Source organism: Buteo buteo, chromosome 3 (assembly GCF_964188355.1).
Source record: "Buteo buteo chromosome 3, bButBut1.hap1.1, whole genome shotgun sequence".
Lineage (NCBI taxonomy): Eukaryota > Metazoa > Chordata > Aves > Accipitriformes > Accipitridae > Buteo > Buteo buteo.
The window spans coordinates 48746958-48771749 of record NC_134173.1 but is presented as its reverse complement, the minus strand read 5'-3'; the positions used below and the strand labels follow the sequence as shown (position 1 = coordinate 48771749).

The window sequence follows — 24792 nt, the reverse complement described above, 5'->3', positions numbered from 1 at the left end:
GGCTGGTCACGGGAAAAAAAGAGACAAAGGTATTGTGTTCAACAGTCCTGTGGCAGTTTATTGGCAGATGGCTTGGTGGGAGATTTACAGGTAAGTATGAAGCACTGCAAAAAAAGGTTAAGATCTAAATTTAAGTCATGTTCCTCTCTCCCTCTAATAATATTCTTCAGACTAGTAGACTCACAACCAATTTTTGGTGCTGAACTGGCTTCAGAAGATTAGCTATGCCCATTTCAAATGTTTTTCTATTTGCTCTGCTGCTCTTAGTGATAAAAGAAAAGAATTTTTTTCATCATCATCCTAAATCCCTTTAGCTTTATATTGTGAAAAGATTATAGATTTCATTAGAAAATGCCCTTTGGAGGTGTATTTTTTATTCTGAGTCCAAGGTTATGTTTTTACACATGAGAAGTTTGTCCTAATTGTTTCACATTTAACACTTTTCATGCTTAAAACCCCCTTTTTTTTTCCTCAAATGAGTTGTAACTTGCTCCATTCCAAAATGACACTTTTGCTATTAGTCAGCTCTTTTTCCTAAATTACTTAGTTTTCATGAAACAGGACAACAACATCTGTTAGGACTTCCTGTTTTATAACAAGATTATCTATCTATCTACTTTACTTTTCACAAAACAGAGGGTAATGCCAGATAGCAGGGCACAGAACTGGTAGAAGCAAACTGAAATCCCAAGTATTCCTACTGGCGTATTCACTATATATTTGACAGCATTCTTATTGACTTTCCAGTTACACAGCTATCAGTGATTGGAGTAGAAATTAAAACTTATAGGAATTGGCCATTATATCTACATAAATATATGTAAGTATAAGTGAAAACCAGGCTGAATTACAAGATGCATCATAAACTACCAGCTTCATGTTATAACATTACTGGCCAATACTGCTGAGTATTTGGGTAAAAACTGTGGAGGAAAGATGTACAGTACAATTTATAATTGCCTTTCCATGGGAAACACCCATTGCCTGAGATTTCTTTGAAGTAACCCTTTGTAGTGCAATCCTTTATCCCATCCCTAGCAGTTTTTCATTCGCTGGTCTCCCTAGGCTTTGCAAAAGAAAGAAAGTGTTATTAACCCACAGTAGCAGGGAGGAAAAAAAAGGTGAAGTGGCCTCTTCCAAAGCCTGAGGAAAATGACAAGGGAGGATGAAAAGCACAAGGATTTTTACATCAGTGGCAATCTTGGTTCTGAGCTTTAAAGTCTACAATACTGCCAGCTTCTCGACTAGAGAGTCCCAGCATTTGGGAAGGTGGAAGGCATGAGGCTGATGGGCTCCACTGCTCTAGCATTGGGACGGGCTGCACCTGACGGCGGTGATGCATGTAGGTGCTCTTCCTTGCCCTGTCCTTGCTACCACCATGTCAGGGCTGGGGGGATATAATTCATGAGTGCTAGGGTGCAAGGCAGAGGACATCACTCTCCACGTGCAGTGAGCCACCTCCTCCCGGCACTCAAGGGGCTCAGTAATGGCACACAGAAAAAACGGAACTGGTTCCCCACCATGCCTTAGATGTGTGGCTCAGACCTCTGAGCTGTCTTTGGAGCTGTGTCTGCAACACACTGCACTTCAACTAATTCCATAACATAAATCTTGGAAACGCTTTTTAACTTGGAAGCAGTGGTGTGCAAATGTTGCTGTGCCGATTCCAGACTTTCACTGCTAATGAAGTCTTCCTGTGCTGTTTGCTTTTTAGAAAGTTTCCTGCTTAGGCCTTTGCTAGATGAAAAATCTCTTCTACATCATGCTTCATTATATAGTATAGATATATGCTAAATATGTCATACCCACAGGGTGAAATGACAGCACTGAACAATCAGAGGCTAATATACTGTACTTTAACTTCTCCATTTAGTTGTCTGCAGTAGGGAGTATGACACCTAATTAGTGCAAAACCCACAACTCTTGTTAAACTGAGGTCACCCCTATTACTAATATCACTTCAGCCAAACAGGTATTAGCCATGGTGGGATATTATATTTACAACTATTTATTCATTACAAAATTTCAACTTGCTACAAATTCAGTGGCAACTTCTTACAGACGTCCCTCATATCTGTACAGGAGAACCTGTTCCTTTGAGAAAATGTGATAATGTCGTCTATTCTACATCACGTGTTAAAAGATGAGGGGATTCAGGTTGTAGTAGCTTCTCCTAGGCATAATGCTGTTCAGGATTTATAAATTCACAAGGGCCTTGTGCTGGCTAAATGGACACAAACCTTCAAATTAGCAGTAGGTTTAAATTGCATTTCCAGTAAGCAGTACAAAACACTGGTTATTCACATGCCCTGTTACTCCAGACTTCGTGTTGGTTCAGCTGTGCACGTTGCTGACTGACTTCTGTTGGCTTCACTGAATGATTTTAACCGTGTACACTTGATTAAATGTGTGTTAAAAAGCAAGCAGAAACAGTGACATTGAGCATCAAAAGTGATTTCTGCTCACAGCAGAAGTATATAAAAGCTGGGAAGAAAGGGAGAGTATTATAGAGTCTAAAACAATGTGACTGATCCATTCTTATTAGGAATGAACAAAAAAAGTATGAACCTGGCTTTCAAAATATTTTTTAATATGTTTTTCTAGAAGAACTTAGAAGTTTAACAACATGATGGGCATTTCATGAAATGTGCAGGCTCAAGCTGAAAACCCAAACATTTCTTAGCCAAACATTTCTTAAGGGAAAGTCCTTGCATCAGAAAAATCTGTAGCTGCCAACACAGACTACAGAAGATAATACACACGGAAGACAGGGACTGAAGATTATGGGGGACCGCAGGTTTACAAATGAGAAAGTTCTCTATTCTAGAATCTTATTTAATTTTGAAATGCTCCAGTTAACACCCTCCCTGCCCTGGCCAAAACCAAACCACACGATGTTTTCCTTTCTCATCTACATTTCAGTAAATGTAAAATAATAAATGTAAATCAATTTAAAGTACATTTCCTTTCTAAAATCACCAAGTGTAGTAAAATGTATTTTTCTTGTTTATCCTCAGAGGGCCCTATGCTTAAATGATACTACAGTGTATGAAGAAGGACTAGGCACTAGTTGCAGAACATCACAGTGCTGCTGTGAGCTTATTTTGTTAACCCAGATTGTTGTTTCTCTGTGGTTACTTGTAGCAACTGTATAGACAGACACGGCATGATTATTCCTTACCAGCTCATTGCTGCCATCCTCATCAAAATCCTCCTCTATCCCATCAGTCATATCTTCTCCATCCCCATCTGCATCTGGCCCTCCTTCAATTGGCTCTTCTGTAGAGTTATCTGCATTCTCTGATATGCATTCCTCTTGAATCAAATCAGCATTGTCTTCCATTTGTTTCTTTTGAGCTTCTGTAAGGAAAAGATACTCTATAGAGATTCAGTAACCTTCCCTATTGGTGGCAAAGAAAAGTGCTCTGGGGAAAAAAACTAAGCTTCCCATCTCCACATGTGCTAGCTTTGTAAAAATCAGTGTGTTAATATCTACCAGGCAAATATGGTCAAAACCCTTGTTTTCAAAAATTAATGCATAAGTCAACCATACACACTCATCTATCCCATGCAGTGGATGAAGGCTTGATTTACCAGTGGATCCAGCTTTTTGATTTTCTGGACTTTGCTTTGCCTTGGGAATCCAGTTGGTGTAGTCGCTATATATTTATTTATCTGCAGCCAATGAGAAATACATAAATCTCTACGCTCTAAGAAGTGGAATGCTGTTAATTGCCAATAAGTGAACAAGGATTTGCATAAATTTGCTGTGAATATATCTCAACAACCATACAGATAATGAACAAATCCTTCTAGACAACTGAACATATTTTTTATGGAGTAAAGTAACAGTTTTTCCCAGTTGGTATAATGTGCTGAGGTAACCGGAGAATGTCTCCCTCCAATTACCCAAATATAGGCTTCCTATAATTTCTGCAAAGTGGTGAAAAGAAAGACCATTTCCATGGAGGCCCAGAGGATCTGTCATGGTTGGCTTACTGCAGATAGCTTCATTGTTGTGATCATGTATTGTGAGACTCCTGGATACGCCGAGGAATTTCATCCAGCCAGCAGAAATCCAGAGGAGGACTGAGGGAGGAATGACAGAGGCAGACTGGCCAGAAGAGTGGTTGGAGGGATCAGTCTTATTCCTATGTACACCAGGAGTTTAAATGAAAAGCTTTATGTACTCAAAGTGAATACAGGCCAGAGAATTAGTTGCATGTAGCTGGAATACCAATGTCTTTTCAGTCTGAGGGTGACAATACCCATCAATGGTCCAATTTCTAGAACAAAATCATTTCTTTCTTCGTTATATTGACTGTTTTGTGACACTAGTAGTGCATCACTTATCTTGTTGGTCAGCCAATGAATCTGCAGATTGCCTGTGAAGCTCTATATTTTTCAACTCTGTGAATATATTATCATTTTACTATAAATTGTTACCAGCTGCATATAATATTCAAATCTGCTCATACTTTTCTGTATCATAGTCTTAAACCAAGACATTTGTTTTTCCTTCTATGTCTGCACATTTATTTTGCAACTTGCTTTCATGTCTTTAGTCTTTGTTAGTCTCTAGTCCCTCATTTTCAAATCCATTTACTGAAGATCTAGAACAATGAAGCTTTTCTCCCTTAGTCACTTAATTCCTTCAGAAAGATTCTTGGACTTAAAGAATAAAAAGTCATCTTATCTAACTGCTTCAACAGCACTATAGTTATGCATATTAGGAGAAGATTCAGCCCATGGAGCCTCATCATCTATTGGTAAGGTGCTCTACACAAAACCATGCTAGTTGTAAGTCATTGTGTTACTTGCCTTACTATCAAGGAAATGTGGATTGAATCAGCTTTGCCTACTATGTCCTGCCCCACCACCTTCTGCGTCAAGCCACTTCTGAGATTAACCCAGCTGTGGCAGTGACAACTGAGTCAACTTTAGTCAAGGCTTTCAAAAAGGGTTCCTGAAATTACGGACTTAATATATTTAAATGGGGAAACTTTTAGGATACAGCTGCTAAAAAATTAGGTCACTTACTTAATTGTCTGAATGAGAACATAGACTGGGTTCCTCAGAGGAGTCTAAAATACCAGCTCAGCATCTAACTCTTTTGGCTCTTCTGAGAAGCTAAACTTAAGATCCTACCTTTCAGCACCCACCTCTGATATTACAGGGAGAACAGTCTCCTCTAACAATTTTTTCACATCAGAACAGCTTCTTATCCTTGGCTTCCTGATTCTTTTTTTTTACAAGCAAAGGAGCTATTTCTGCAGTTTCCCTATGTAGAGGAAATCCTCTTATCTATATTTCCCCCATTGGAGTGGTCAGGGGCTGATAATAGTAAAAGAGAGAATATCAACTGTCACTGTAAGGAGAGTTTTCACACAGGTGTAGAGCAGTAACCAATGTATGCACTGAGCTTGTCCAGCTTGTCTGTTTAACCTTTCACATTCCTCCAGATGTATAACTTTTAAGATTAATAATTTAATATTCTTGATGAGAGTGATGCGAACTTAAGAAACCAGAAGGGCAAGATGATGGCTTGATTATTTTTTTTTTGTGTGTAAATGAGACATAGATCCTCTCTGATCCCAGTCTTAGTGAGGCCACGCCTTCTGGCAAAGGAAAGTAGGAAATAATATTGCCAAACCGTAAAGAAGGAACATCGTCTAACATCTGACATCATAAATGAAATAGTTCAGCTACTGATGTAGCTTTATCTTACACAAATCTTTTAGCTGAGGAAGCGATCATCTGCAAATGAATCACCCAGGCTGCGTAACCCTCTTCATCAGCTCAGGAGACTTAAATGAGGATCCAGGTTTACTGGTATCTCTGAGGTGTTTTTTCTCCTCACACTCTCTGAAGAGAGGCAAAGAATATGGGGGATAGGTTCTGCACCTGATGTTTTAAAATATCAACAATTTGAAACCAGTTTTTAATCTCTGAGGATATTATTCACTGCTTGTCTTCAAAAGTCATAACAGTATGATTCAATACAAATCAACGTTTTCCTCTTTGAGCTGATTTTTATTTAAATGAGTTCACTACAGTCCTTTAGCAGAAGTGAAAATTGGATATCAAAGTACAATGACATGGAGGTTGTTTTGCATAGTAATGGATTTTATATAAAAGTTCCCTGAAGCAGGGATGCGCAATCTCAGAGCATTTCAGTACACAAGTGATTCAATGGAGTGCCTTGCAATTATATCTTCACTGATTATACCAACTTTTATCTAACTTACATAAAGTACAAAATAGAATATAATGAGTACATATTGTGTATGGTTCTCCTGAAAGAGATAATCACACTCTGTACTAATGGTTTACCTTAGACTTGAAAAAAACCCAGTCAACTCATTTTGTGGGGTAAACTATAACAGCTGAGGGATTGGTCCTGGTCTGTCAACTTAGAAAATGATTGGAAATAAAAGGTAAGTTATTTTTAAGAGTTGGCTTTGGTTGCCTGTTTGTTTGTTTGTTTTTTTTTTTTTTAATTTGTTAACCACAAAATATTTTTCTGTAGTGTTCTGCCCTAGGAAGATGTTCATTAGAGTTATTTTGGAATAGCAGGAAACTTCTGGGTTCAGAGAGATACCCTCACAATAGATCAGGAAATAGGGCAGGCACTTGGGAACAGGAAGGATCCAGATCTAAATATCTATTTTGCCTGTGTCAGGTTCATGAACCTTGACTGCTAATTCCCACCAACATTTTAGATAGTCTTGATGGAACTGTCTTTATGTGTTCTGTTGGGTCTTTTTAGCTTCACGTAAATGATTTGAGTTAGGAAAAGGGCATAAATCTGAGTGCCTAGACACCCAGGTGGCTGTGGATTCTGAGGCAGAATTTTTTTCACACATTTGACACAAAATACATAAAAAGTTTTCATCAGAGAATGGAGGGGAGAAAAAAAAGGATCATTCAGATTTTTCATGAGATAAGGCTTCCATTTCCCCACTGGCTCTCATCAAAATGAGTTTGCTAGTACACAGCTCCTGTACAGAGATATACCATGTGATTTATAATGAAATAGCCAAGAAAATTCCACAGACAGTGGTAAGAATTGAGATTGTTTTCAACATATACCCTTGTGAAAATACAACCTTGTAAATCCCTTACAACTTCTCAGCATGGTTTTAAAGTGCTGCCAGGTGAGATCATTCAGCTAACAAAATGATCACTGCAATGATAGAAAAAAAGATCTTGATTAAATTAAAAAGCAGTGTTGGATTTTGTAATTCCTAAGGTTTGCCTCAAACATTTCAAGCCAGAGAAAAGCTGAACTAGAGATGCGTCTGGTTTTCCAGAGACGCCACAGCTTCACGCAACAGCTTAGGTTGGAAGGGATCTCTGGATTCTCCAAGTCCAACCCCTCTTCAAAGCAGGGCCAGACACAAAGTTTGGTCCAGGTCCATGGGGCCTTGACCCAATGAGTTTTGGACGTCTCCAAGGATGGCACTGCTACAGTCTCTCTGGGCAACCTGCCATACCGCTTATTTGCGTCTCTTTTCCTTATATCAAACAGGAATTTCCCTTGCCGCAACTTGTGACTATTGCCTATTGCCCAGGCAATAATTCCTGACATAGACCATCTAATAATTCTTAATGTAGATAGCAGAAGCATCCCCAAGGTCATCAACCTCTAACTTAATTCTGTCCAGTCAATTCTTTAGTGATATTTTGTTTCCAGAACATCTAGTAAGAATCTTTTTTTTTTTTTCCCCTCTACTACACCATAGAAAAGAGTTCTTGAAATGATGTTACATGCTTTGTGAAGAATATTAATTTATCCTCCCATAGTTCTACCTGAGAGTTAATTTACCTTGCTTCAGGCCTCCATTATGTAGCAAAATTTCTGGAAGGCTTTCAGTCTGCTTGACTGATAACTAGGTTCTAATTTAATTCATTTGACTACAAATTGCTTTCACCTACCTGCTTCAGCTTTTTGCTGCTTTTCAATCTTTTCCAGTCTCCCTAGCAAGGAGTCAATTTTTGTTTTGATTTGGGTTAATTCCTTCTTGATTGTTTGCAACTCGTCTGATTTCACTGTGGAAAGAGAGCAAAGATGCAAAACATGAAATAAAATATATTTGCAGCCCCCCATGAACAAAACATGTTTTTTTCTTTCCTCTAGTACAAAGTCTACTCTCTCATTTCTGTCAGTATTTTTAGAGGTTTAACTTCTAAAATGAACACTGTTAGTTAAAAATGCTGAATCCTAGGAAATCACAGCATTCTAAGCCCTAATGGCAAGAGGTTATGTGAGGTGTATTGCTCTGTAATAAGCACTTCAGGCAAAACACCTTAAAGGCATTCTTAGTAAATCCAAGTAACTTTTACTAAAAAACAACCTATAGTGAAAGAATGATTCAAATATGACAGACAGTTCACAGTCTTGCAATGCTATTTTGCTGGACTATTTTGTAATATAGCAACAATAATAAAAAGATCCTTCACAGTAGCAGTCAGTATTTTTCAACAAGAGTGACTGGTAACATAAATGCTAGGGCAGCCAGGAATGCAATATTATGTTCCAGCCAACAACTTCATTGCGATAGGTGTTAAGTATTATTACTTCAAAAGCTTTCAGTTCTGGTAATTTCTTGTACTTTTTCCAGCTGTGGATAACATATGAAAATATTTCTTTTTATGATCACATCCAGGCACATGGAGGCAATTCCTATAAATTAAGATCTGAAGTTTCCAAATCTTTGTTGCATTGCATTACTCTTCAATTATGTTCATTATTGCACTCCCATTGCCTAACGTAAGAAGGACTAATGGCTTTGGAGGTGGTTTGGCTTCAGAAGAAGCAGCACTGCAGCACTCATGAATGACCTCACTATTATGGCATTATCAGGACATGTTTCTATGCTCAGAATATAGTCCAAACAAATCCACTTTCCTTGTCTATGCTAGGATATAATGTTGAAAAGGCCAAGAGAAGAAAATGGGATCCCTGTGCTAGCATGGGAGAAAAAAGACATTTATAAAGGTCAGGAGTAGGTAACACAGCTATACAACTCTTGTAGGAAGAAATGGACCATCACCTTCAACTATGAGGGACTGGCAATGGAAGAGCACTGAGCAGTATTACTCATCCATCCTTATTCTTGCTGGAGGAGGATGTGCATTGACTTTGGTGTGTGTGTCCAGAGCAATGGGAGGGCCACTAGTGAGTCTGGGAAAAGGGATGTTCTGCCATGGAGAAGGACATGTTCCGTTTCTGTCCAGAGGGTCTCCTGGCTGCATCTGGCCGTATCAGTCCCATTCATTGACTCTTGGGCATGTATCTCATCATGGTGTCTCATGGGTATGTTTTATTGGACAGTCAAAATTTGATGATGAAGTGTGCAGGCAAACTACTGCCTGCTTCAGTGGCAGTAAATGAGTATGTGTCTGCTTCAAAATCAGCCTTATTGCAAACTTGGAGCACATTCACTGGGGTTGAAACAAAGGCTTTTTATAGTAGGGTTTGGGTCATACGCATTATAGTTATAACAAGTCAGCTAAAGGCAGTAGGTTGCTATATTCAGTAATGAACTTGTTTAATCATGTGCTCATATTTAGAAATTGCATATCTCACACTATCATAGGCTGAAACCTCTGATCTCATATTGAATGAATGGTAGGACTTAGAAAACAAAACTTGAAAATAACCTTTGTGGTGGACCGTTATATCCTATACAGTATTTGTTGGAATTATTCTGTATATTTATAGAGCAATGTCTTAAAATGTTCTTAGGGAAATAACGGGTCACTGTCCAATCCCCCAGATCTGTAACAAAATGTTAAGATTCTGACAACTGTATATTTAGAAGGTTACTGCTTCCCCAGGGGCAATGGCTGGTCCATGCTGGAATAGCAAGGTGGTGCAGATTCCAGGGTGAAATAGTGTGAATCTGTCCAATGAGGAATGCTAAGTGTTTGCAGCAACCTGCTATGAAGCCAGCTGGCAACATGTCCTGTGCAGCCAAGCTGTTGTGTTAGAGGCTCTCCCTTGACTGGCAAACTGCAGGCTTGCCAAGGCTAAAAGGTCAAACGTCAGAAGTGACACTGCAAGGACCTAATGGTATTTGTTCTCAGTCTAAAAAACAAAGCAGAAAACATTTGCACTTCTGAGTTTGGTAAGGAAACAGGCCTCATACATAGGGTCACTGTTCAACTTGGGTCAAACCTTCTGCTTCACAGGGTCTTCCCTGTGGTGTCGCAGTGAGAAACCAGTTTGGGAAGAAGACTGCACCAGGGGGAACACAGAAACAACAGTGAGGATTCAATAACAAAGAAAGATGCTGTAAATGACTGAGGAGCTTTATTGCTACCTTGCAAAATTCCCCCATGCCAAAACTGTTTCCTCAAGCTTTGGTCACTGAATCTGCAACTTATCATTCACATTTAATGAGGTGATTTCATCATACAATCAATCACTTCAAGTTAACACTAAAAAAGACTGAAAGAAAAAAAGGGAAAGATTTTCAACAAAACTGCACAAGATCCAAATTTCCACCCTGTTTCCAACATTGTGATGGTGTAACTATTTGAGTTGCTTATTGTCTTAATTTGTATGGAATTGTACAAATCTTCAAAATCATTCTCCTAGAGAAATTTCACTCTCAGTTATATTGTACTGGATATTTCTGTAGTAAGCAGCAATTACTGAAGACAAATTATGAAGAGTCCTGATGGACAACAAGCTGACTATGAGCCAGCAATACACCCTTGTGACAAAGAAGGCCATCAACATCCTGGGCTGCATTAGGAGGAGTGTTGCCAGCAGGTTCAGGTAGATGATCCTTCCCCTTGTCATGGTTTAACCCCAGCCAGCAACTAAGCACCATGCAGCCGCTTGCTCACCGCCCCCCCCCCCCCCCCCCCAGATGAAGGAAAGAGAATTGGAAGGGTAAAAGTGAGAAAACTCATGGGTTGAGATAAGAACAGTTTAATAATTTAATAATAATAATAATAAATGTAATGTAAAGGAAAATAACAAAGAGAGAGAAATAAAACCCAAGAAAGACAAGTGATGTGAATGAAAACAATTGCTCACCACCAACCAACCAGTGCCCAGCCAGTCCCTGAGGAGCAGCCCCCGGCCAACCTTCCCCCTAGTTTATTGCTGAGCATGACGTCATGTGATCTGGAATATCCCTTTGGTCAGCTGGGCTCAGCTATCCCAGCTGTGTCTCCTCCCAACTTTTTGTCCACCGCCAGCCTACTCGCTGGCAGGGCAGCATGAAAAACAGAGAAGGCCTTGATGCTGTGTAAGCACCACTCAGCAATAGCTAAAACATCCCTGAAGTATCAACACTTTCCAGCAAAAATCCAAAGCATAACTCCATACTAGCCACTATGAAGAAAATTAACTCTATCCCAGCCAAAACCTTCACACCACTCTACTCAGCACTTGTGAAGCCACATCTGGAGTACTGTGTCCAGTTCTGGGCTCCCCAGTACAAGAGAGAATGAAGAAGACAAAGCCAGGGTCTTCTCAGTAGTGTCCACTAACACGTCAAAGACCATTGGCACAAATTAAAGCATGTGAAATTCCATCTAAACACAAGAAAAACCTTCTTTTTTTTTCTTTTTTTTTCTTTTTTTTTCTGTGAGGGTGGTCAAACACTTGTACAGGTGGCCCAGAGAGGCTGTGGAGTCTCCATCCTTGGAGGTATTCAAAAGCCATCTGGATACAGTCTTAGGAAACTTGATGGAGGTGACCTTGCTTGAGCAGGGCAGTTGGACCAGATGAGCTCCAGAGGTGAGGTCCTTTCCAACCTCAACCATTCTGTGATTCTGTAGTGTAGAGCTTGAGAAGAACTTTAGGCTTTTTAAGCACAGTGTTGTGACAATGTCAAAATGTGGAGACTCTAAATACTGTACTTCAGGTGTCCTGCTTTGAGTATATAAATTGTCTCTTAAACCTTCATGGATTTTTTTTTTTAAATTGATCTTGGGCAAGAAATAAAGCAGTTGATAAACATGAAACCAGAGCTGCATGTGCCCAAAATATCTGTTCATCTGCTTTTGAGTAACAGAATAGGAAAATAAAGTAGCTTACTGCTTTTTTTTTTTCCTATTAGCAGATAAGCAAAGGCCAGCAGGTGACAGAAGTGCGTGTATTGAAAGGCAAAGAAATTACTAATGAAATTCCTCAAGCACTGACAGCAAAATGGCTAAAGATCTTCAACAACTTTGATGCAAAAAAGTAAATAAACAGGTGAAATTTGCTGATGACATGAAGTTGGAAGGTATCATCTATTCAGAGTGAACTGGAATGGAAGGAGGATCCAGGTGACTTTAAGGAATGCTACATTAGAAAGAAGATTAAATGTAATTGCGCTGCAAAAAAAGTCCTACATTTGATTGACTAACAGCAGAACTCCTACTCTTAACATTGAAGATCATCAGTGGAAAAAGACAGTGACAGAATTATCCTTGGGTGTAGTTGTAATCTTAGGTTGACAATAGGCTATCACTTTAATGCAGCCATGAGAAAGAAAATGCAGTGCTAGGATGTGTCAAATGATGTATTGCTAAAGATGGGAAAGTACAATGCCGTTCGTTGTACAAGGACCTGGTGAGACCTCATCTGGAATAGTGTGTACAGGTTGAGCCACGGAATTCTAGCAGGTATGTGGGGAGAAGGGCCATGAAGATGACCATAAGAATGGAAAGCCTGTAGTGTGACAGAAGAGTTTTGCTTGTTTGACCAAGGCAAAAGAAGGTATAAGGAAATAAAACTTTTAAGCACAACAGATATGAACAAATGAGAAACAAATTTAAGCTGGAAATTAGAAGAAATGGAGACAGAAAAAACCCAAACCCTAACTAGCTTTAAGATGGAGCTTAAAGGATTAGATGATGCAGCTACTTGCAACAGTAAGGAATTAGATTCAATGACCCTTTCTAGCCCTCTGCCAGGAATACAAAGGCCTTCCAGAATGCATCTTTCATTGAAGCATCTAGCACCAAAGGAGATGAACTGCATCCAGCTCAAAACAAGAGATTTAAAATTGAGGTCAATCACATTTTTAGAAATGAAAGTGCTGCTGTTGAATTACAGCTATATTTGTGAAACATTTTTTGCCATAACTACAAATTGATTCATCCACAAAACATGATTCAGATTTCTTTGGAAAGAAATGTCATGTATTTTATCTAAGCCCTTCATGTTTAATATAAAATATTTTATCATATTGTATTACTTTAGATTTCACTGAAAAATGGGTTAGCTGGTGAAGCTAAATATAAACTATGAGTCGAAATGAATTAATTTAAAGGCATAATTCAGTACATATTGTAACATCTTAAGTGTCTACTCCTTAATCTCAAGCACACAGGGTATAAAAAATGTATTTAGTGTTTTCCTCTTGTTTTCAAATGTACTCATCAATGAGCAAGGCATTTTTGGTATTATGTTTTTATAACATCTTTGCTGTGTGCTACAACAAACCTCTGTCTTTGGATTGCTGGTTTTTAGAAGTGAGTCTCTAATCCTGGTAATTTCACTGAGGGGTCCCCTGTGTTCTGACCTTTAATACTACATGTATGCGTTCATTTTCTGGATCCAGTCCGAGTGTGGAGAACAGCTATGAGAATAGTTATGCCCATGAGATTTCTACTTGAATCTGAAAAGTCTGTTAGGAGATGTGATCTCACGAGAGTTTTGCTATTTGCTAGAGGTGAAATCTTTCAAGTATAGGCAATACTGTTTTGACATAGTTAATTCTGAACCTGCAAATAAGCTGTTTTATAGTCTTGAATTCATTAAAATCCAAAATAATTTCCTTCCCACAAACTATATTTCTCCTTATTGAAGAGATCCTTTATTTAACTAGCAATAAATTACAATTAGAATCAACAGTGCATTAGTTCAAGGAGTTCAAATTAGCAGTGTAGAGTGAGGGGCAACAAAATATTAAATTGCTTCATCTGCCAATTCAATGTGATCAACTTTTCCAAGAAAATGGCAAAAGAAGCCAGAAAACACATATTCTCTACTTTCCAACTTGAAGCCCCTAAGGGAATGGCTCAGTTATTTCTCTGATAAACGTCTTACAATAAGCTGATTACATCCCTGTCCAAGTCAAAAAAATCATGTTTCTACCTTTATGATTTGTCTGTTGGACTTGACAAAAAGGGAAGTAATTCGATGGGGAAATCAAGCATGAAAGTCTGTATAGTGTGTGTCTGACTCCTTTTAAAGGTGTGCTGCATGCAGAAAGAATATTTTCTGCAATTTATTCCAGCACGATAAATAGTCTCTGCAGTTGTGTTCCAATTGCCATTGTAAAGAACGGAGGGTGGAAACCCAACAGAGGTCAAAATGTCAGCCCATGTTTTTAGTGATGCATCTTGCAGCTCTCCCTTCAGTGTTAAAGACCTGGATCCAAAGATGATCTTGTCACCTGGAGCTCTAGGACTGACATTTTTAGAATTTGCATTGCACCTGAATACATTGAAGGATACTTTCACCAGGGCATAACACTGTCTGTTAGGATCTCTACACTCCTGATTGCACTTCCATTAAATAATTTACAGGTTCTGCAACATTTGCCATGTTATGCAGACAGTGTTTTGGAGGTCTTATAGCAAGTGGCTATGGGTACTCAGGCTAGGGTTGAATCCTATAATCTACGTTATGCATTACGTAAGTCCTGACACAGTACTACAAAACATTTTCTGAAATGCAGAATAAAAAAGCAAATTTGCTGATTATTCTGAGGAACAGATATCTATATGTTAATGTAATATGCTCTGTCCCATTCACTACAATGAAAATCCAGATTTCCGGGTGAGAGATTTTCTTGACATCTATTGGGATATACTAAGGTCCTCAGCTCTCTAGAAGAGTTTTGGAGTTATTCTTGTTCTGGACAATTAGAAATATATAAAAAAAAAACTTATCTGAACATAGTTCATCTTCTCAAGGCAAAGTGAGTACCAAAAGCCCATTCTTATTAGACCATGCTTTAGGACAATTAGTGAATTGAACGCACTGATACTACTAACTTTTCATATGGATAAGGCAACAGTAAAGGATGAACAAAGGAGATCTAGAGAATGAACCTGTAAGTGTATATACTTACTAAAGCTTTGATTCACTGTGTGAAAACCCAAAGACTCAAGGGCTGGAAAAGACTAACAAAATAATTTAAATTCTAAGTCTACTAAAGTGAAGATCTTGAGCTGTATGCTTTCTTTTGAATTAATATATGGAATCATAATTCATTATTTAAAGTATTGAGGAAAGACAAAAAGTAGCTATGGATTAGTTCAAGAAGTGTGTGACAATGTCTAGACTCATGTACATCCTCCAGAGAACAAAGGAAGTATTGCTACTCCCAGACATCCTCGTAAGGTGTAAGTGAGATCCATAATATGACACCTAAATTTAGATGTCTTCCTGTGCACTAGGTATCAAAGTTCCCATTATTGGAAATGGACATTTAGCCAATTCATTCACTGGAGACTTGTGTGTGATTCAACTGTACAGCCAGCAGAGCCTTTCTTAGAACATCATCCTTTCCAAGGAATGGCTTGAGCTCCTTGCTCCTCAGTGTACAACGTTATCTTTAGCTCTGTTTATCACATTTCCATTCTTTCAGTTACAGGCATGTTTATTACATGTTTTCTGTCAAGGTGTCTCATAACATCAGTTCATAGAATAGGATGAAGAATGGATCCTAGTGGGCTCACTAGAGGTCCATCTTTGTTAGAAGCTAGTGTGTGAGATTTGGATATGTTATTCAAGCAGCCTATATCATTGACTCATGTCGATGCTATAATTAACCCCTCTTGCAGTAAGATGTACTGTTGGTGGATTTACTTATTTCGTGGTTGTGTGTAAGACAGCATGATGCTCTGTTGGGCAGTCTGGTACTGCAAATATCTTACTGAAGTCCCTTCATTCTTTCTAATATCTGATCCCTACCTGATCTTTCTCTTCCTCTTCCAGTGACGCTTCCAAGGACAGTATCACTCCACATAAGGGGCAGGGGAAGACAGGTGGGTGCTGAAAGATGCATGAAGAGGAAGATGAAGTTCCCAGGACATACTATGGGGTGGGGAGCTTGGTAAGCACGGAGAAGGAAATGCCTATTGTGCATCAGCTCTTCTAAGGCCAACTCACTAAAGAAGGGTTGAATAACCCCAAGTTGCTAATCCTGTTTTGGACTCCCTTTAGAACAGGCAAAGACACTTTGCTTCTTTTTACCCTCAAAGGAATCTGGCAAAAAAAGCACACACAACCCAACCTCCCCTAGTCCCTCCAGCCCACCTCCCACCAGGTCACATATAATCCTCAAGTCTCAACAGAAATCAGTATGCCTCTAACAAGATTATTAGCTTTGCTTTATTAGCAGGTGTTCACAAGACCTCATGGTGCATAAGCAGTCAAGATGATAGGAGATTTGAGGCTAGGAAATGACTGCAACAGAGCTATATAGTGGAAGCTGTCTGCTTGCAGAAATTACTAGGATCTTTGTTTCAATAATATCCAACTGATATGAGCAACTCACATTTGGATCCTGAGGAAGAAGCCCCACTTGAGGTGGATCGTGATGCTCCTTTCATGGAGAAAACCCCTTTGCCTCTGCGAGTTGTTGTTACAGCCACACGAGGACGCTTCAGTGGAATCACTGCACGGGGTGGTGGAGGGACACGGCCATGGTAATCAAACAACCTAGAAAAGATTAAGTCAGCTGGACTCCATAAAACCTTCTGTGATTTCTTGTCATGGAAGCCCTGTCAACTAAATTTTCATGTTATCTTTGAGAAAATTACCCTTTGAAACCATTATCACTTTATATCACAGTCAAATTAGATTTCAAGGACCTATGCACATTAAGTGCCATATTCAGATTTCAGTCACAGACCAGTGCATAGTTCAGTTTTTTTGTGTAATTTAAATGAGGGATGTGTTATGGGACTCTCTTATTTGCAGTATGGAAAATCCATAACCTGCTTTCCACAGGTCCACATCATTTCATTGCACACAACTAACAGCAGTACATTTTGTTGTGGTGACATTTCAGTTCCTTTATTACATGCATGGCTTAAAGTCTAGTTTTCTATCTGCTATTCTTAAGGATAGAAAAAGAAATACAGTGAGGGACCTGTATGTCCTTCTGAATGCATAGGACACAGGTCCCAGCATATGTTCTTTTTACTGAAGAATGAACTGATGTAGAATCACTAAAATAACCAGGCATGCTTAATAAAAAAAGTTTTTGTTCAAACCAAAACCACTGTAGCAAGTAGATATTCAGAGAATTACCACTACAGTCAATAAAAGATACTCTACAACCAAAATGAACTAGTGTTCCCAAACAGAATACCCCACTCCTAAAAACAATGTTGTCGACAGCAGCTAAACAACCTGTGTAGAAGAAAATAAAGGCAGTAGAAAAAGTGATCAAAGCTACAGATATATTTAGAACATAAAAGCTGTGGGCTCTGAATATGACAGGTCAGGAGAAATAAGTTCAGAAAATTATTTCCAATTCAGAGACTGAAGCAGAGGGACAAGCAACATTCTCACAAAATATTCCTGAGTTTCTTTCAAATGATACTTGCAACTAGTAATTATGGAAATTTATAACTGCATGTTTAATTTTGACAATTCTGACTACTGTCACCCAGCTGGGCAGATAGATACACATTCGAAAACAGACACACAAGAAACAGTAATTCACTCACCACAGTGTCTAACAGCATGCTGAACAGGAAGCAGAATCAAACTTAAGTCTTCTAGCCTGTTTTCTGGCAAGTAAACACCTAATGCTTAAATCTCAGGATCCTTACTGTTGTCTGTACCATAATACTAGAGACAATATAACCAGCTTCCTCCTTTTCCATAGCTGCCTACAAAATGTGTCACAGAGATCCTGTCACCCCCACTGAACTTGAACTCCACAGCCTTCAACATTCTTACTGAATAAGCAGTTTCTATCCATTGTGGGCATAACTAAATTGTGTATGAAGATGAACAGTAAAACATTTTTGGGGCTTTTAACAGAAATATTATTTTTTGTTGTCACTCATCAGTTATCATATTGGATGATCTGTAGGTTGGTCACAATCTCCCATTTGATATTACTGGAACAAAAAGTTTCAGAAGAACTCTAAGCTATCATGCAAAAGATCATTACACAATTACTCCTTCAAAGGTGATTTTTTTTCCTAGCTTCCAGTAGTTCATGTTAAGATAATGTAGTGAAATGCAAAACTATGCTTCTTTTTTGAAATATATAAAAGGACTGTTATCTAATATTACTATTCTTACTTTTATTTCTGAAATTATGTGAAGCTTTTGGGCTTGGTATTTTGTTGCACCAAGTTCTACATATTTCAATGATATGCTTTCTTTTAAAAAATGCTTCCTTTTATCAGTTTTGAAGTACCCTGCCTCTTTTTCTTGTGCTTGTAATATGAGAAATGATAAACAGAAATGCTCAGTTCTAAAGCAATTCTTTGCCCCCAAAATCACTAATGTGTGTACAACAGTGTCTTTTCTTTCACCCACCCTTCTAAATTGTGCAGTCTTGATTTTGTCAATCTGTCTTCATACAGATTGTATTTTACAGCACTAAGCATTCTTGCCACCCTTTTCTGACCCCACCACTGCTTTAATCAAGTTAAGATAGGTGTATTCTCCTTTCAGGGAGGTTGGAAAATTAATGAATATTAGAAAACAAGACCTATGGTTTGGGATAAACCACAGAAATTCAGAAAGTTCAGAAGTTCAGAAATTCTATGTGATTCTATGACTATATTTCTTAATTTATATTTCCTATAGGCATGGTGATAGTACATCAAACTCTCCATGGGATTTTCTTTTTCTTGCCTACTATATAGGGCTTTTCATCTTCCACGTCCCTTCACTTGGATCTAACAGAGACCCTTAACCTTCTACGGTTTTTATTGTCAACAGACCAGCATGTCCAGTCTTGTGAGGCCAACCTCCTATTTGGGTTTTCTACCATAAAAGTTCTGCTGTCTTAATCCTGGAAGATTTAGAAATCAGAAAATTATACTATTGAATAGATTTATGGACACATTTCACTGTCAGTGGTTTTCCATTATAAGACAGTCACTGAGACAGACACCAAGTTCCACAGAAACAACCTTTAATGTCCCGTAAGTATTTCTCTTGTTGTGGAAATGTAACCATTATAGTTGTTCATTTTTTGCTACCCATAATATACAGAATTAGGGAAAAAACTAAAGACACATAACTTTAATATTCAGGTGGCATAGATCAGAAACAGTACTCTGTTTAAAAACATAAAACTCCACTGATGAAATTTGGAGCAGTAACCTTGGGGAAAGTAAACACAAGCCTGTGGAAGTTAGCTTTTTACTGGACATGAGCTGCTCCTACTGTCAAGGCTGCACTGAGCAGGATTAAACTGCATTAATGGCTTTTACTCCATATGTTTATAGCTCCCTCCAAAGTGAGCATAGTCTTTTACATGCAAAACCAAAAGTAGTGGCTCAAATTGAATCAATCCCAGGAAAAAACAAAACCAAAAAACATTGTTTCTACATTTTTCCTACAGTGTTCCTAAGCAGAAAGGTGTATAGCACATGATAACTTAACTTCAGGGTGTAATCTGCTGCACTGCTATTGTCCATTCCTTTACATAAAAGAAATCTCAGATTAGAAGAGGTTGGTGGAGCAATACTTTGTTCTCCTCTGACTCACTTGGTCTATGCTAAACCAGGCTACTCTAATGCAGAGACACAGCACTGCTGGATCATGAGTTGGTTATCCGTGGTCATTCATGTTAACCCTGTGTTGTGGTGATTCTGCTACATCTAAATGAATAAATTCCCACAGTGCTGAGCTAGGCTCTGTGTATGTATTCAAGGCACAAGCCTCCAATTGCTCAGATATCCACGCTTCTTTTCCTCCTATAGAAACACACATGCTGTTCAACTTGTGGTTTTGCTTCCCCCAAGGTCCTTCTAGACTTCTAAATGTTCTTGGAAGACACATTTTTCAGGAGACATTCTATATCTTTTCATACACATGAAAGTATGTTCCAGTGAAAGTAAGCCTGGAAGAACTCTGTAGGAAGAAACACTGAGCAATTAAACTACCATTAAACTGTTCAGCACAGAAAATGCCCCAAAAGCTCTTAGAGAAGGATAAGACCAAAAGAGCTGCTTAATAAGCACATATTTGGTAGTGGTAATCTTCTCTGTAATATATTCAAATAGTCTTCTGATACACAATAGAAATAATAAAGTGAATAATATGTAAAATCAGAACAGACCTGTCTAACCAAAAGACATGATTACATTATAAACAAACAGTAGAAATGGTGTAGGATGTGCAAAAATATAACCACACATACCGATTGTAGAAATCATCTCTGTAGTAATCATAATCAAAGACATAACCACTGTGGAAAAACACAGAAAAACAAGAATGAACTGGCTTATAGAAAAATACACATTGATTAAATCTGTTGTGGTAATATTGGCTTACTTTCACATTCCAAGCCCTTCTTCAAAGTCCTTCCACTTCTTTTCCACAACCATACACTGTACATCATATTTGTCAATCCTGTTGTCAGCTGTCACTGTAGTATGTTTGGAAATGTGAAAGTCTGGGGCATGCAGAACAGTGTAAACAGTTGACAGCACATATAGAAAGGACTTAACACAGCACGACAGCTCTGTAATTAGAAGATCATTATAGTGTAATTCTCTGAGTGATCAAATGAAGTGAGCACTCTAATACTGAAGCCCTCTTCTTTGCTGGACTAATATAGCATAATCAGCGGACTAGGAAGACTGTTAAATACGTGAAAGATTGGTAAATGTGTGAGTAGGTGAGCAGAGATAAGACAATGAATTTGATTTATGAGAAACATGAAAAAGTTGGACTGTTAGTCTTCTTTCATCATAAAGAGAAAAGGAAAAATATTAGGAAAATGAATGGTGCAAGCAATAGTATTACAGAGATGCCTTTCCTCTCAGGTTCAGAGGGGAATATACATACCAATCTGGGAAAAGACAGGCACCATCAAGGGAAACAAATATAGGTAGGAAATTGCAAAGGTCCAGGGGAAAACTATTTTTGAACTGTCAATTGCAAAGTCAATCCTAGATTGATCTTCCTAGTTTTGCATTCCATTAGCAACTTTCTACCTTTATGGTGAAGAAATAGCAATGAAGTCTATCTATCTCACACATCCGAAAAAATAGAACCAAGGAGCTAATAAATGGTCTGCACGGAAAAGTCACAAGGGATTTGTACTCTGCCTGATGAAGGACTAGTAACACAAACCCCAAGTTTTTCACCTGCCTGAGAAGGACAATTGTGAATAGTAAAGTATGAGAGGCATGAAGAAAGTATCACAAAAAAGGAGAAGCTTTAAATAAGAAAGCAGAAAGGTAGAAAGGAGAGAGTTAGAAAGGACAAAGAACAGAAGAAAACATTCACTGAAAATAAAGGGGGATGAATGATGGTAGCTACATATTAATGAAGTTTGTCTTCACTGGGAATGGACTGGTGGATAATTTCTGCTCTTGAACATTGAGCAAAATGTCTTCAGGTTTTTTTAGTGCATTATTTGAAGAATGGCTCAAGAATTCCGAGTTCTTTGGGTTTGTTTTTCTTCAATACATAATGCCCCTTTTCCCTTTTCTTCCCCTTCCTATATTTCAGAGGTTGACCACTTAAAAGAGGGAAAAATGGCAGGCTTAAATTACCTCAGTAATCATTTCATCCCAGTGTTCTGATTTTGAAAGCTTGCAATTTCCCTTGTCTGCAATGGGCAAAAGCATCCATCAAAGGAACAGGAGGTCAGGGGACAGTTTCCACCTCTGCCACAGCTGCCTCGGATGCAAGTGCCCCAGTGCAAGTGATAGGATAGGTTGTACTGCCTACCCACGTAATACTGGACCAGCAGTGAAGATCATGAGACTCACCAGGTGAGAAAGCCGACTGTAGTCCAGTTGATAACTCATTTGAGAAAAGAAAGCCCTATATGCCTTTTATGTGAAGTGCTTATTAAATAAAACAGCCCTGAGAGACTAGAACCCAGCAGCAAGTAAGCTGTGTGTAGCAGAGGAAGCAAAATAACATTAAGTAATATTACTTAGACCTTGTATAGTTATCATATTTCTGTATCTTACCTTAACACAAAACTAGCAAAATTTTCCCTAAACTATGTGACAGCTCTTATTTTGTCTTTCATTCTGTACCAGTCTACATTGAACTAAGAGGTAGCAGGTAGCAAAGCTATTATTTTATTTACAGCTTTTCACAGTTTGCCAGTGGTTTTAGTTAGCTGAATGATTAATAGCTGCAGTAAGCCCATACTTAATATTCAATCTGTGCTTTTAAGAAGAACATAACAGATAATTTGAAGAAAAAAGATTAAATTTAAAAGGCCTGTCACATGAAACCTTTCACCTGGAGTGACATTAATTTAATTTGCATAAAGACCAGATAAATTCAGTTTTTCAAGGTTGAAGACCATGAAGCTGATGAAGAATAATTCACTTTACACCAGCTAGAGTAAGGCTGAAGGACAGCTATATTTTTCTGTGGCAACTCAAGTCTGGCCCATAGGACAAAATAAGGACTGCTGACCTTTCACTGGGCTTTCAACATGTGGAACTTACTTTTAACATACAAATGCCGTGACAGAGATGGCTCAAAGCCATCCCTGGGAATGGTGGCACGGATGAGGCACAGGAGGGAGAGAGGACTCAGGCAGAGATCTGAGTGTGCTAGTGAAAAAAGTCAGTAGGTTTGAGAGAGAGTCGAGTGGTTGGGAAAGGCTCACAGGTTTCTCAGATGAGGGTAGTCACAGGCAGTGGAGGTTTTGGGTGGGCAAAATGCAGGAAAGGGTTTCTGGTGTGACAACTGATTATTTTTCTCCTTCCCTACCTTCTGCTCTCACTCTGCCACTGTACCACTGAGTAGACCCTGTGACACCGCATTCTTCATGCAGAATATTTTTATATTGTTGAAAAATGTGGCTTATTAATTTTTTATTATTTTTTTAATTTAGTGTAACATCTTGGATAATACTTCTCTTTTAAGAGAAGCAGTTTTGCACATCAGTCAGCCCCTAAGAATTTCATTCTTTTGCTCTGTTCCCTGTTCAGGTAACTTCTGTCTTGAAACTGAACTCAGTTCTTCATGTTCCTTCAGCTTTGCAGATGACAGTTTCAACCCGCACGGTCTAATGCTTATCTGGGGGACCAGAGCAGGAAAAAGTAGAAGCACATTTTGGAGTCTTGTTATCACGTGGCAGTGTAATCTATGAATTCTTGTAAATTTTCATGTGTTGCTTATACTACCCTTTAAAAATGTTTCGCTACTTCAGAAGCATCTTATACTGTCAGCATGTGTTTAATTTTCACCTGGAGAAACCCCAGCAGTTTTCATATAGTGTTTTACAGCTGAAGCTATCTAAACAACTCTGCTACAGCTGTTGCCTCTAACCTTAAAGTTAAGGTGCTTTACATTTTTTCATGGTTTAGTTCAGTAGTATCCATTGCTACCAAGGTAAGAGATAACTGCTGGTATTCTGTATGTTGCATGACAGTCAGTCTCTGAAACGGGCAAACACATGGCTTTGGCTGCAGCAAATGTAATCCAATTTGTCATTCTCATCCCTCTCTCTGGCAAAATGTTACTGAGCCTGTGGCTGGGATGAGAGATGCAAACATATTGTGGCTTCTAACAGTGCAACCTGCTAGCACAATTGACTAACATGAGTTGATTTGGTTACATTTCTAGTCTGAGTTCATTGTAAATGAAATCATCACAATTCAAGGGCATCCCTGTTAATTGAGTCCCATATCCCGCAATATGGGTTCTGGGGACTCCAGCAGAAGGTAGGGAGGGAATCTCTGCTTTCCCCACAGATCATTTGGGATCTCTGCACTGGCAAAAGGCATCTGTGTGGAAGTACCAGTCATACGGAGTGGGAAAGAACCAGTTCTGCACGTACAGGACTCCTTACCTGGGACCACTGGCAAAGATGTGGCAACAGATACTTGACCCTCAAGGTAGGAATAGCACCCAGAGGTACTAGAGGTCTATGGGCTGCTATGAGCTCTCAACAGAACAAGGGGCTCAATTCCTTTTTCCCTTTCCCACTACTTAGTCTCCTTGAAGAAAGCTGATGGGATTCAAGTGTTGGTCATGGAGGAAAGACATTTATCCTTCCATGCTATCTATTAAAATAACAGAAGAAGAATAGTACTGTAGGACCTTATCTGTAAGTGTTGACCCTTATGGAATAAGACAGGTAAAGGAGAGTGGGTTTAAAGCTTTGGGAAATCTTGATGTGGATCCTTCTTTATATCCAAGATCTGGATCTCTTTTTCACTCTCTGAAATTCTACCTGCTGCTGTGACAGCACAGGCAACACAAAGGCAACATGCAGTAGCTCCTGGGGTTAAGTGTCCTTCACTGTGAGTGCTGAGTTAACAGCCCATGGATGCAAGACATCATGTCTTAGAGGTCTGGGGTTTTATAAAGGCAGTTTCTACTCCTCTTGGCTGTGAAGGAGTTGTCCTGCATGTGTACTGAAAAGGCTACGAACCAATGACAATGAAATGAACCCAAAATGGGTGACCTAGGAGGAAAAAAAAAATGTCTTCTGTAAATCCCTTCTGTTTTTCCAGCTGATCTCACTTGGCTTTTTTCTTTTTCATTTTTTTTTAAGTTGAATGACGATGTTTCATTTGTAATAATATGTTGAAGAGATTATACTGCAAAAGCAACCAGTACATCCATAGTTCACACTTATG

The 24792-nt window shown here is 38.7% G+C and overlaps 1 protein-coding gene across 1 annotated transcript in view; it reads right to left on the bottom strand.

Annotated features, from left to right (window-relative positions):
* The window catches only part of RALYL (RALY RNA binding protein like), a 398734-nt gene that overhangs the window by 15729 nt on the left and 358213 nt on the right, over window positions 1-24792 (bottom strand). Inside the window, exons 5-9 of the mRNA XM_075023507.1 lie at window positions 20367-20414; window positions 16524-16687; window positions 15938-16018; window positions 7939-8052; window positions 3182-3360 (exon numbers count right to left, since the gene is read on the bottom strand). Of these exons, the coding sequence (XP_074879608.1) occupies window positions 3182-3360; window positions 7939-8052; window positions 15938-16018; window positions 16524-16687; window positions 20367-20414 (586 nt within the window). The remainder of the gene's footprint in view (window positions 1-3181; window positions 3361-7938; window positions 8053-15937; window positions 16019-16523; window positions 16688-20366; window positions 20415-24792) is intronic.